Genomic DNA, 14,068 nt, shown 5'->3' with positions numbered 1-14,068 from the left:
ACTGTAATTTCAGTTGATGAATGCTTATGTGATCGACGATGTTCTAGGGCATCTTCATCTAAATGTTGGAGTAAGTGTTTTAGAAACAGTGAATTCCTTTCAATGATATTTTTCCAATCTACGATGATTCTGAACCGTTGTTTTTTCATGGTGTAGGAAAATTTAATGAACTATTAAATGTTGGATTGCTTGAATATGAATGCCAATTCTGTGGAGCATTATTTTGGGATAAAGAGCGTATGCGCAAATAACATAACACACCTAGGCCTATGTTTAACTCATGTTGTTGTGAAGGAAGAGTGTATTTACCATTGCTGAAACAGACTCCAGCCTTTTTGGATGCTTTATTCGATCATAGTGGAGAAAGAAGGGCTTCAAAGTTCCAAAAAAAATATTAGAGCATATAATTCGATGTTTGTATTTACATCAATTGGTGCAAAAATTGATATTGAGATTAATACTAAACAAGGGCTGTATGTATTTCAGATTAAGGGGCAGAATCATCACAGGATGAGTTCCCTCTTTCCAATTTGATGGCCGAAGCCTAAATTTGCACAACTATATATATATATATATATATATATATATGATACTAAAAAATGAATTCAGTAATAGAATGAAGGCATTGAATTCGAATGATGTTTTTTTCGGATATAGATCGAGAATTTGTAGAAGGACAGATGCTGATGTTTGATCATGAAAAATAAAATTGTTAAAGCTTTTAGAATGCTTAGAGATTGTTTTAGTCCCCTGAAATTTTTATTTGTGCAATTAAGATTATTGGGAAGACGTTGGTGAGATAGTGTGGCAATTTAGTACTCCTTGTTCTGAAGTAGCATGTTTAATTGTTGGTGATCTAGGATAGACGAACCATCAGCATGATATTAGTGGAATATAAAACAAAAGGATTGAAATGCATCAACGACTTAAATCCTAGCTTCATGGCTATGTAGTACCCGATCTTATTTCCATTTGGTGAAGATGGTTTTAGAATTAATATCAAATACAAAGAATGTTCGCGCAGACATTCAACGATGAGCCAGTATATTACCATAAGAGAATTATATGCTTATAGATTTACAGCAGAGAACCAATGAAGGAAAACATTAATAAGGAGAAGGTGGTTATTTCAACAATATACAGTCAATGCTTTTTCATACAATGAGGAAGACAGACTGGACTATATTAGAAGAAATCAAAAAAAATCTTCGATCGAAAATTTATCAAGGTATCAAAGTGTAGTAATTAGAGGTGATGTTGATGTTGATGGGGCTGCAATTGCAAAAAGGATTATATTACCATCAAGTTTTACTAGCAATCTGAGATATAATGATCTATAATTATCAAGATGCAATAGCTGTTTGCAATGGCATGGGCATCCAGATCTATTTATCACATTTACTTGCAATGCACAATGGCCAAAAATTCATGCGGCTTTGAATCTAATTCCTAGTCAAAGACCTAAAGCTAAACTAGATATTGTTAACAGCGTTTTTAAAATGAAACTTGAGAAAGTGATATCAGATATTACGGAAAAACAATATTTTAGAAATATGGTTGGGGGTATGAAGTTCTTTTTTTACGATCAATTTTTCTGTACATATTTATGAATATGATTGCAGTTGATATTCCAATATAATTATTTTTAATGTTATTTGCAGCTTTGTACATAATAGAATTATAGGATCTTGGTTTGCCATATGTTCATATCTTGCTTTGGTTAGATCCAGAACATAAATTTCTAAGAACAATAATTATAGATTCTATAATTTTTATAGAATTACCTGACAAAACTACCGATCCAATTGGATATGAAAATGTTGTGAAGTTTATGAGGCATGGTAAATGTGGATTAGACAATCCTAAATGTCCATGTATGATCAAAGGATAGTGTTGAAAACATTTTTTGTGAAAATTTCAAAACGAGACAATGGTTGCTGAAAATGCATTTGCTATTTATAGGAGAAGAAATAGTAAACGATATGTTATGAAACATGGGATTAAACTTGATAATAGGTTTATTGTTCCACATAATTTGGATCTGACATACGTGCACACATAAATATTCAATGGTGAAATAAATCAAAGATTATTAAATATTTATTGAAGTATATTAATAAAGGTGGCAGAGATGTCTTGATTGAAGCGATATGAAAAAGTTGACGAAGTTAAAGCCTATTTAAGTGGTAGATATTTGTCGGTGCATAAAGCTATATGAAAATTATTTCAGTTTAATATTTATTTTAGAAAACTAATGGGTTGAGCGATTGACCGTACATCTCCCATCTATCAAAAGTAAGGCTGCAAATGGGTCGGGTCGACCCGTGACCCGACCCGCGTAGGCCCGATCCGATCCGAATTTTAGGACCCGCGGATCTGGGTCGGGTCCTAAAATTGAATCCGAATCATTTTCTGGGTCGGGTCTGGGTTTACCAAACGGACCCGATCCGACCTGAATGGACCAAAAGAGAGAGGAAAAGCAAAAGAGAGTCTTTTATTTTTTTTTTATTTTTTATTTTTTTGGTGTGGGTTGTGGTACCGTTGGTCAGCGTGGGAGGATAGCAAGTTAGCAACAAATAGGTTCACAGAATCCAAAGGAACGTCGGCCCGTCAGGATTCTCTCTCGATCTATTACACTGTTGATACCTCTGGGTGTCCGGTAGCTGCCTTTTTTTTTTTTCCTTCTGTTTTTTGGTTTTTGTTTCTTTTAACTTCAGAAGGGAGAAAGTGAGGGAACACTGCAACTGAATATGGGTCATGTGCCAGTTTTCTGTAATGGAATTGGATTTTGGAAGAAGGTCTGGGATTTTTTTTGTCCTCGTTAGAGGGGAGCTGGGAGACACCGAGTTCCGTCCAATCAATCATATAGATAAAAAATAGTGTGATATGAAATTTGGCTTGTAGACCGACTTAGTTAGTAAGTCATTGGTCATCTGTTCTTACCGGAGCTCAATTGCAAGTCTTTCAAGTCATGGGTCACCCAGCACCTCATAATTATGATATGACCAAACTAGATTTGACCAAATTAGATTTGCCCAAATTTTTTCCCAAAAGCACAAAAAAAGATCCAATCGAACCTGGACCCGATCTGACTCGGACCCGGATCCGACCCGAATCCGACTCAGACCCAATCCGACCCGATCCGATCTTCAACCGGGTCGGATCCGGGTCCAAAATTGAGATCCGAACAAAAAATCGGATTAGATCAGGATCACCTAGGATCCGATTCGATCCGATCCATTTGCACCCTAATCAAAAAAATCATCTATTATTGAAGTCAGAGTGTGCTGGGAAAAACTAATGTTTACGGAATGGATGTAAATTAATGAAATTTTTTAGGGATGCTCAAAATCTGACTTATGCATAGTTTCCAAAGTGTAAAATTTTAAGGACAAAATTTGGATAAAAAGAAAAAAGAATTGCAAGTGTAAAAACTAAAAAAAATTCGTCTCGCCTGTACGGCGAAATACAATAAAACAGGAAAGCGCAATATTTTAGACCACCATCTCTGCTTCCTTCGCTTCGCCTTCCTCCTACCTGATAAGCCGCACGGGAACTCCCCCCCCACTGCTGCCGCTCGCGCGCTCTCTCTCTTCTCACATATACACCCACAATTCCTCACATATACACCCAAGCCCCTTCCCTGACCATATTTCCTCCTCCATCATGGACGAAAGAAATTAAAATAAAGTCCACCTTGTTCCCCCTCATTTCACCCTTCTCCAATCCCCTCCTTCCACTCCACTCCCTCCCCGCTTCCCTCCCCCAAATCCTAGGGTTTCTGCTCGACCTCGAACCCCCTCCGTCGATCCCCCCCCATTTCGATCCTCAAACATTCGCATCCTCCGCTCATCTAGGGTTTCTCGCATGGACTCCTAGCCTGTAGATGGCCCGCTATGCTAGGGTGTATCCCGCCCCCATCGAGATCCCGCCATGGGCGCCCTGACGGACCACCACAAGCGCTGCTTCGTCGACCTCTGCCTCCCCTTCTCCCCCTATTCCTTCTTCGATTCCTCCTCATCTCCTCCCTCCAAGAAGCCCAAGCTCCAATTCGTCCCGTCCACTCCCGATCGCGCGCCGGCGCCGGCGCCGCTGCCGCATAACCTCCCTAGCTCCTCTCTGTCCTCTCCCCTGCCCCGCCCGCTCCACGGCCCTCAGCGAATTCTCAAGGCTTTTGGTCTGGGATCGGCCCGAAGGGCCCCGCCGAAGTGGTTTGGCCGGACTGAGCGGAGCTTTGACATGGGGAACTTTGTTTCGAGGCTCTTTCAGCAAAAGAAAGAAGCTTGGAGCTCTTTGTCATCTCGCCGGAAAGGGGAGGCATCGGTGAGTGAGAATGGGAGCCATAAGAGGTTGAGATTGGAGCAATACAAGCGGTTGGTGGTGGGCTCGCAAGAGGAGCACTCGGGGGTAGTCTCGGATTCCACAAAGGTAGGTCTTCCGCGGTCCTTCGCTTCGGCAGTGTCGGATTTGACAATTGTGACTAGGAAGGATGAGGAACTGTCTGAGCCACATGTTTTGAGTCGGAAGGTGGAAGATGCGAGGAAAGTTGCATTGGAGGCCATTCCAGTGAGGGAGGAGAGGGCATGGGTAAAGAAGGGACCTTTGTACAAAGAGTTGTATGAGGAGGCGAAGAAGCATGATTCTAAATTGAGTAGATTAGAACTCGAGGTGAAGTTAACTGTGGAGAAGATCTCCAGGTTCCGCTTATTTGCAGCATGGAGAGAGAAACCCAAGGAGGTACGTTCTATTATCTTATGAGTTTTTAATTGCTAACTAGCACATAAATTTATAACTTGGGAACCTTAGTGGAAGAACAAATTTTATGTATATTGAGTGTTCAATGCAGACATTTCTGTTATGCTATGCTAGGACCTATTGTTGGTTCCCGGCAGCCATGCAATGCATTTGTTGGAAAAAAAAATGAGCACGGTAATGAGCTCTAGGAAAATGGAAACAAAACTGGGGAAAAAATGTGAGTTTGTGAGCAGTTGACAGAAGTACAAAGGAGCATCATTTTAAGTGGCTTAGTTAATTTTATAAAGCAAAATGTTCAGACTAAATGTAAGTTGAGGACTAGTTTGGCAAAAAAAAGAAACAATTAATATAGGGTACAATAAAAAAAAAACTTGTTGGCTTTATTTCCTAGAACAAATATTGAAAGTCCAAGCAAAAAGAGGAGAACTGCAACTATATCTAACAACTAGCATGAGTGTGAAGCCTTATTCTTATTGAATTGTTTGGAGATTTATGATTTTTTTTTGCCCAAGGACTTAATTCTTACTCAATGTCAGCTTTTTAATTCTGCGACACAACTTCCTTCTTGATACATTTGATCCCTTCGTCCTCCTTTTAGGACCCTATAGGTTATGGACTGCATTACAATTCATATTGCATCAATGGAACCTCTTATAATGCAACTTCCACTGTTGATTCAGTGTGTTTTCTATAACTTTTTCTCTTTACTTTGTCCATATCTCTATCTCAGCTCTCATTTTTGCTGCACTAGAGTTTGTTAAGGTGCCCACCTTGGCAGCTAGTTTGTTAGGTAGTTGCCTTTAGATGAAAAGAGGGTGACTAAAAGAAATACACAAGTAAACAAAAACTCTTGCATGGTGGAAATAAGAACCCAGCTAAAGAACAAGTTAAAAAGAAGAAAAAGAACCAAAAAGATTATGGCCCAATTACAAGGAAATGAAAACTACTCGATCAATCTATCATGTAATCTATATGCTTCATTTATGGTTGGGAATGAATGGCTAATAATAGGTGACTAACTTAGCCTTCCTCCTTTGCAAACACTTTTTCAATTTGTTGCCCTCCATTCCATATTGTAAGAGTTAGAATTAGAAGTTATATCATGGAGAAAAGATTGCTAGATGATAATCTAAAGACAACATAAAAATATTTGCAGTATAATGTAGTTATATAAGATCTGTTACCCAATTACCAATATTTTCGGTGCAGGTGATATTCTTGTTTTCCGGTGGAGTCAATGTTTTGAAGTTATTTAATTTGACTTTCATCATTTCTTGTTGATAATGGGTTTTGGTTTGAGGGCCGATCTTATATTGGGTGATGTATTTGGAATTTTGGAATTTATAGGAGTTGGATCAAGGTGTTGGTGGAGGCTGGATGATGGTGTAGGATAGCTAGGTCAGCATTAACTCTTTTGAAAAGATAAACTAAGAGTAATTAGGACCCAATTGTTGGGATGTTTGATAGACATTAGGAAATTATTCTACTAGAATGCTATTTTATCACTTATAGAGCAAGCATTATGGTTGTGAATCTACATTGTCTGCTTTTTGTGATATTATCAATTTTCAACTTATAAAGTTTCAATTTTTGGTAGCAAAGTTAAGTAAGATTTGTGGAGACTCTTTATAGAGGTGGGATATGATTTTTTGTTTTAATTCAAAGAAGTTGCATTTGGTTTACGGAGATATTATATGACTCTGTTAAGATCAATAGCTTCTCAGAATTATTGGATCAATAGCACCAACTGACTAGTGACATGTAAAAATTAAGTGCCTTTTTTTTTGTAGTATGGTTGAGCCAAAAGAGCACTTTTCCTATGTGGGATGCATGGCGGATGTTTTTGAGTGCTAACTATGTTCATATGGTAAAGGATTAGAAGAACTCCCCTCAACCTATTCTCATCATCATATAAGGTTCCTCTGCTTATTGATCATTGGTGGGCCTTCAGAACTTGCTCGCATGCCCTTAGGATGCTTCTGAGAGGAGAAGGCACTGTTTCTTCCTTGTCCAAATGTTCTTTGGATTGCAAGTGAGAAAGATATGATTCAATTGACTTCTTTGAGAAAATGTAGAAAATATTTATAAAAAACTCACCTTGATTTTAAATTGGAGATTTTGCATCATCATTGCATCCAAACTATGAATCAGGCCTTTAATGTTTAAAGAGATTCTAAATTTTACGGTGCTTATCAAAGTGCTGGTACAGACCGAAACAAAAATGATGTGGGCTAGAAAACATCAAAAAACTATATATTTGGAAAGGGGAACAAGGTATAGACCTTTATGACCTGTGTCAACTTTTATAGTTCTTATCAAAACATTAGCACAAACCAAATGAAAATGATGTGAGCTAGCACACTTTATAGTTTACACAACCTTATACACCATTGTACTGCATTCATATGGACACCCCCTTTCCCGTCCATCCCTAGTATCTTCCATATTTCGTGGAATAGAGTATGATTCTGAATGGTACTTAATCTATATTAGGGAAGGTACCATTATAAACTTGAGTTGTAGAGGATGCAGTAAGTAGAACAGACAAGTAATTTGATTGGTGTTAGTGATTTGAGAGGGCATTGCTTAAGAGTAAGGTGGTTGTGTTATTTATGAAACATAGACTGAACAAAGAGGAAGATTTATCTGAATGTGGTTTGATCCAATTAGTGCAATTAGTGTTAAGGATTGAAAATCTGGATCTGCTATTGAGAATTATGTATTGACATGATACATCAAGAACATGTTAGTGTCCTTAGTGCCACAATGCATCAGGGCTATGTCTTAAAGATGCGTAAGGCATAGCATGAGAGAGAGAGAGAGATGTAAATTCTTAGTGGCCTTGTAACCTCATTTAAGCTTTTGTCCCTTTTATCCCTACTTTAAATTCATTATGTCAAAGTACTTAATGAAAATAATAGCAATACTGTCAATGCATACTCCACATGGAAGATGTAGATAGTATTCCTTCAATTTCTCCCTGCAGCAGATTTAAATATTTCTAATATTGTAAATTCTGTTTCAGGTGGTAGATTTCTCAACTACTTTCCATCTTATTATTCCATCACTGCATATATTTTGGTCAGTAACCATGTCTCTGTTCAACCATTTGGCAAGTTATTGCTATTTGTCTCCACTGACCTTCATTGTGAAAACTAAGAAAATTTCTCGTTGAAGACCTATGTGGTTAAAGTGTTAAAACTAAATCTGCATTTGGTGTCCATCTAATTATATTCAGTACTGCATCAGCATCTTGCTTGATGTGCTTTTAATGAACTTTAGTACCCATTGCTTAGTCACTGTTTGGGTGACTTGAGCTTTATGATCTCTTGGAAGCAGTGACCAGGCTCAATGAATTATGAACTACCAACTACTAATCAGAGCATTACTGTTAATTGTTCAGAGTTCTGAAACATGTTTTCCTAGCTTCTAGTGGAATGTGAATCTTCATACTGCAGAAAAACAGTAAACTATCGCCTGGTGATGAGGTTTTTTTTTTGGTTTAGCTGCAGTGAAATTTGTGGTGTTGTTTTATTTGTTTGCAATCAGATTAAGATTGTGCAGTGTTGATTGCTGGGTATTGCATATTTTCTGCCTTCTTTATTAGGCTTTGGCACTCATCTTTCTACATCCATAATATTTTCAGGATCTGCATGAACTTTTTACCCCTCTTACGGATGAAGAAGAGAATGAAGTCTCTCATGCATTGTGGGGTGGTAGCAGGTACCTTTGAATGTTATATGTCAATCTTAACATGGAGTTCTTTAATGGACTAATAGTTGATTATCACAACTCACTTTTACAAGTGCAGTCATGAAGTTCTGGTCACACATGGGGCATCTAATATCGAGATTACAAGAGAGGTCTTGCAATGCTTGAGTAGTGGTGCCTGGTTGAATGATGAGGTGATTCTATCTGTAATGTTTCCAGCTTTTTAACTATTCTACATTCTACCATATGGATAATGATAGTGCAGCTCAAAATACTAACCTTATTTGGAGTAATTTTTTTTTAAACACATGTTTTGCTATTTTTGTAGGTCATAAATGTGTACCTTGAGTTATTGAAGGAAAGGGAAAGAAGAGAACCTGGAAAGTGTTTGAAATGCCATTTCTTCAATACTTTTTTCTATAAAAAGGTTAGCTGTTTTATTACTTACTAGAAACCTTCTATTCAATGTTCTTTCTGTTTTTAGCTAAGTACTGTAAACACATCATTCTTTTTGATAAACTTACTCATATCTTGTGCTTCAGCTGATTCATGGTATATGAAGTATAAAGTTATTCTTTCAGTTGTTTTATAGATACCAACAATAGGAAAACTTAATATATGCATGATAATATTTGTTTCAATGGATGCAGAATTGGAGAAAATGTATTGTGAAAGTACATGTGATTTTCATGATTCTGTTGTGAATGTATTTTATTTTGTGTTTGTACTGCTTGGATGGTGTCATGCACCTTCTGCTACAAAATGGAAATCATTTTAAATTTTTGTCTACAGATCTACTAACTATGAAAACAACTGTTATGCGTCAACTTCAATCACAAATACTTCATTCAGAATTTATTAAGTGCCTAAGAACAAATAAAGGAATGAAGTACCTTCTTAATGTGCAGTATAATTGCTATGATTGGTTGACCAAAGTATATAGTTGATATCTTATGAACTATTTTCTTCACTAGGACTATGGTGTTTTCAAATTATTACCGAAATTCTTATTAAAATGTTGAATCTACACTGCCATTTATATGATGGCCATTTCATGACATGATAGAGTAATACATGCACTTATCCTATCTTGTTAACTTGGCAACCATCTTGGAATTTGTATCAGTCTTAGCAATACTCCTCTAGCTTGTTGCAAATCAGGAAAAAGAAGTGAACTGTAGAGTTGTAAGTCTTTCTTTGTCTGTTGTATGATTTTGCTTGCATGCTGGAACTGGACATACTTGTCTAAGTATCAAGTTATAATGATCTTTTCCTTTTCTGTTAACTAATTGAACTATTTATTATAGTTTTTGACCTTTCTCATAGGTGGAATTTTAGTTTTGAGTACAAATGAATTTTCCCAAACTTTCTTATGAGTTTCAGTACTTTCTTGGTTACTCTTCAGCTGAACAGTGGTAGAAATGGTTATGACTTCAAGGCTGTAAGAAGATGGACTACCCAAAAGAAGTTAGGGTATGGCCTTATCGAGTGTGACAAAGTAAAGTTGTTATTGGACCTTATATTCCTTTTATAAAATTAATCGACTCTGTTATTTAATTTGCCATGCTGGTTTCTCTCATCTTCAGAATTGACTGTGCAGATCTTTGTCCCTGTACACAAAGATATACATTGGTGTTTAGCGGTTATTAATGTAAAGAATGAAACCTTCCAATATCTTGATTCACTCGGTGGCATGGATACTGTTGTGCTAAGAGTGCTGGTAAGCTTTACTGATATATTTCCATTCAATAAATCAAGATATGTATTATCATTGGACCAATTCACGTAAGTGATGCCTTGTCCAACTTTAAGATACACTATTGGTGGAAATCTATATCCTACAAAAAATTGAATCCCCACCCTTGCTCAGATCTAGGTCAATGGATTTGTAGTAGCCTTATCCTTCTCTTTGGAAGCTAATTCGGGTGCAGCATGCAATATGGCACATCAATGACTATCAGGAATGGCTGTACTGGTGTCTCTTTGAGCCAAGGCCAACTGTTTAGGCAACACGTGGAACTTTGGGATGCTATTAGAACATGTTCTGAATCTTGGCAGGTCTATAATCTCTAGCGGAGACCTTAGTGGGATTCTACTTATTTGGTTATTGGGAACATCCCAATATCTACATTCTAGTATGCCAAACTAAAGTGTTCTGAGCACGTAAAATTAGTATTGTAAAATCTATTTCACATTTAGCAGTATTTGACTAAGATTGGGTGAGAATTGTATTTATCTTAGTATCTTGCTATATATGTCAGGCTACATATTTCATGGATGAAGTGAAGGACAAGAGTGACAAACAGATAGACACGACATCTTGGAAGCAAGAATCAGTTGATAACCTTCCTTTACAGAAAAATGGGTTAGTTTTCTTATTCATGGTTTCAGTTGTAAATATTTTTCTCTGATGATCATGATTTTGTGGTACTTTTGCAAACTGCTAGTGCACGTGTTAAATAATATAGGCCACTCTCATATACACTAGCTCTGGTTTGTCCTTTTTATATCTACTTTAGCTTCTAAATTAAAGAATATTTTACTGTTAATCTTACATTCTATAAAAAGTAATGTTGTCAAATCGGGAGCCATTCATTATCAAAGGAGACAGTAGGCCTCAAATTTTCTAATGAGTGATCCCTTTGCTTTGTCTGTTCATCCTGTATTTAATCTGAACTTTTCTTAACAATGTCATGTAGAAAAAAGTTTTTCTTCAATGCTGTCTTTATGTGCAATAATTTGAATATAGCCTTTAGTTTATGATATCCTTCTATTTCCATACAGAAAAATAAATTTGATAACCTGTTGAAGTTCTAACTCCATTATATTTTGGCAATGAATGACATCTTTAGAATTAAATAGTAAATGATAAAATGACAGTCTGATTGCACATTAAGTCAATACCTGGCACTGGCATTACAAATAAAATACCTGGAAAATACTTGTCAGCATCATGTGGCAAAGGCAAAATAGTAGACTCACTCATAAGAGGGATGGAACATGGAAATTATAATAAAAGAAATCTTAGTAATTATTTGACATTAAACAAAATACTTGTTATCTGCGAAGTTAACACAGCAGATCTGTTTGCACTTTGGTTGGAAAATCAGTCCAGTGATATCCATTACTTTGAACTGCATTTTGCATCTTAGAAGAGCTCAAAGGATACGAGCATAGTTGAGATTGCATAAATGGTGTTCAAAAAAGGGATGTGGAGTTAATGAGGGATCAGATAATATGGAAGTGAGAGAACATAAACATTGCCATTGAGGGAGCATGCAAGTAATTCATGGCACTCGTGGTAATTCATGAATAATATGCATTAAATATGGTTATGTAATCCCAATTCAGCACCAATAGATTGAACTAATGTCACCTATGCTGTATACTGTAACATGTGACGTCTCATTCCCCTACTTCTTCCAAGTGTAGGCCGTTATCCTTAAATTTTTTTAAAAATTTAGAATTAGAAAATTTTTATTTATTTCTGTAAGGGCATTTTTAGCTGGTGGTTCTTTCCCGAAGTTTTACGAAGTCATAGACACCTTGCCTTAATATTTGAAAACATTGTTATGATATTATTGAAGTTTCTATGTACCTTGAATGTCAACAGGTGGGACTGTGGAATGTTCATGCTTAAGTACACAGACTTCTACAGTAGAGGTTTGAGTGTCTCTTTCAGCCAGGTTAGCAACATGCTATTGTGCCATCTTAAGTTTGCCCCATTTATTCGGTTAAAAAGTGATTGGTGTTTTAATGCTTCAGAAGTCTATCATGTCAGTGTTACCATGCTATTTATTATTCTGTAGTTGCCAGCTGAAGTAGCACAGCTACATGCTGGCCTGCTTGTTAAATTTAGACACATGACTGATTCAAGTTACAGTAGGTCTACCAAGCCCCTGCTCGGGCTCAATGAGCTCCTCATAACAAGGCAACTGGTAGTGATTGGAAGTTAAACATTTAGTTTTTTTTACAAGTAGCTAAACCCATTTCTTTCTTCTTTGTAGGAACACATGGAATATTTCAGGAAGAGAACTGCCAAGGAAATTTTGAGGTTGAGAGCCGAATGAATCCAAGAACAAGTCCTTTTAGATGATATCCAGCCTCATGTTTGGTGGATGAAAAGATGGTTAAAGCATATGCATGCATATGGGTCGGTTTTGAGTGTTGGCATTTTGAATTTCTTAGTGCTTGATATTGGATTGGCTTCACTGAGGTGGCTAAAGCTAAAATGGCGTATGCTGGTGTTTGCAAATTTGTATAGTTTTCTCTATGGTTCTGTAATACCAGCTAGGTGTAAAGTTACCAAGGTGTAAAGTTACCGCATTCTTATAGTAGTTTGTATAGCATGAACATCGAGGGCTGGGAAGTCGTAGTTTTGTTTCGATTAGTGTTGTGGGTGGGGTGAGATGCTATCTTTTTCTTTTGTTAGCCCTGCTCTGCTTTCAAAGATTTGTGCTGATTGTTTTGTCAAATCCAAGGACGCTAGTTTTTTTTTTTTTTTTTGACTGCTTGGATTGTAGTAAACCTGAACTGTGGGAGAGCATGAATATAGCTTCATATCATTTTCGTTTATTCGGTCTCGAACAAGTCCTCGAGTTGGGAAGGGTAAATAATGTTTTAACATAGTACTTGACGGTGGGCTTCCCTCCTGTCTCAATCAGCCAATGAGGGTGGCATTGTAAGGCATACACAGATGGCACCACATATAGACCACTGCCTTTGGATAAAAGGGAGACTCAGAAAATTGTCATCAGTTGGATCAAGAAATATTTGGAGGGGATGCCTAATGCTGATACTCTTCTTGCAGATACACAAAATGCTACAAAGTGTTGCTACTTCATGCGTGCCATGTTTACAGGGAAGCAAACTGTATAGCTCTTTGGCTTTCCAAACAACGGGTTCTGTATGCAGAACTGCTTGCATCTTTGTGCCTACATATCATATGCACCTATATATTTATTAATTTAATGCATCCAATGCTTGCATACACCACATTATCTCGCATAAATGTTTAAGGTATGCATGTACATTAGCGTATATTATGCACGTACGTATTGTGCATGTGCATGGTTAAACGTTTATTTTGGGTTAATATGTGCAGGATGTGGTTTACATGATCATAGTTTGGGAAAATCCTAGACTGAAGTGTTTCAAGTAAAATATCTGGCAAGTTGTATATAATCTGGAGAAATTATAAAATAGGACTTCCAATGCTCAAGTCTTAAACAACATTGAACGGAATGTTTCCCAAAAGTTGACTATCTATATAATAAGCACTCCACACAAGTAAATAATTATGAGTTACTTTCACTCATGGATGGTTTCACCTTGATGTAATGCACTTGTTCAATTGCTGCGATGAGTAATGTACATCCATCTCTGTCTAGTCTAATAAAAAGTAAAAACTCTTGGTCTAAATACCTTTTTGGCCTAAACTAAGTCTCCAAATCTCCTAGTAAAACATAAATAGTGCTGAAAGTGTATGCCAAAAAACCCCTCGAGCAAAATTGTTAGCACGTAGGTTGGCTTGTCTAACAAACTAGGCGAAAATTTCAGCTAAAACCTACTCATTTCTCGAGATTATGCCATCCTTTCTGAC

The 14,068-nt window shown here is 36.9% G+C and overlaps 1 protein-coding gene across 1 annotated transcript; it reads left to right on the top strand.

Annotated features, from left to right (window-relative positions):
- Positions 1–3,499: 3,499 nt before the first annotated feature.
- On the top strand, positions 3,500–13,041 carry LOC103715291 (ubiquitin-like-specific protease ESD4). The gene is made up of 9 exons (XM_008802874.4): positions 3,500–4,737; positions 8,402–8,478; positions 8,567–8,660; positions 8,795–8,893; positions 9,872–9,964; positions 10,067–10,186; positions 10,728–10,831; positions 12,080–12,152; positions 12,474–13,041. Exons 1-9 carry the CDS (start codon positions 3,934–3,936, stop codon positions 12,534–12,536), a joined length of 1,527 nt encoding a protein of 508 aa, XP_008801096.1. The 5' UTR covers positions 3,500–3,933; the 3' UTR covers positions 12,537–13,041.
- Positions 13,042–14,068: the final 1,027 nt, after the last annotated feature.

The sequence above is a fragment of the Phoenix dactylifera genome, unplaced genomic scaffold (assembly GCF_009389715.1).
Source record: "Phoenix dactylifera cultivar Barhee BC4 unplaced genomic scaffold, palm_55x_up_171113_PBpolish2nd_filt_p 001672F, whole genome shotgun sequence".
In the NCBI taxonomy this organism is placed as follows: domain Eukaryota; kingdom Viridiplantae; phylum Streptophyta; class Magnoliopsida; order Arecales; family Arecaceae; genus Phoenix; species Phoenix dactylifera.
The sequence above is the reverse complement of the archived record's forward strand: the minus strand, read 5'-3'. Positions and strand labels throughout refer to the sequence as shown.

Excerpts from the sequence above, each read along its gene's own strand:
- LOC103715291 (XM_008802874.4), top strand. The coding sequence starts at position 3,934 with ATGGGCGCCCTGACGGACCACCACAAGCGCTGCTTCGTCGACCTCTGC. Across the intron at positions 8,894-9,871 it reads ATACTTTTTTCTATAAAAAG|CTGAACAGTGGTAGAAATGG; the intron begins GTTAGCTGTTTT and ends GTTACTCTTCAG. Across the intron at positions 9,965-10,066 it reads GCCTTATCGAGTGTGACAAA|ATCTTTGTCCCTGTACACAA; the intron begins GTAAAGTTGTTA and ends TTGACTGTGCAG.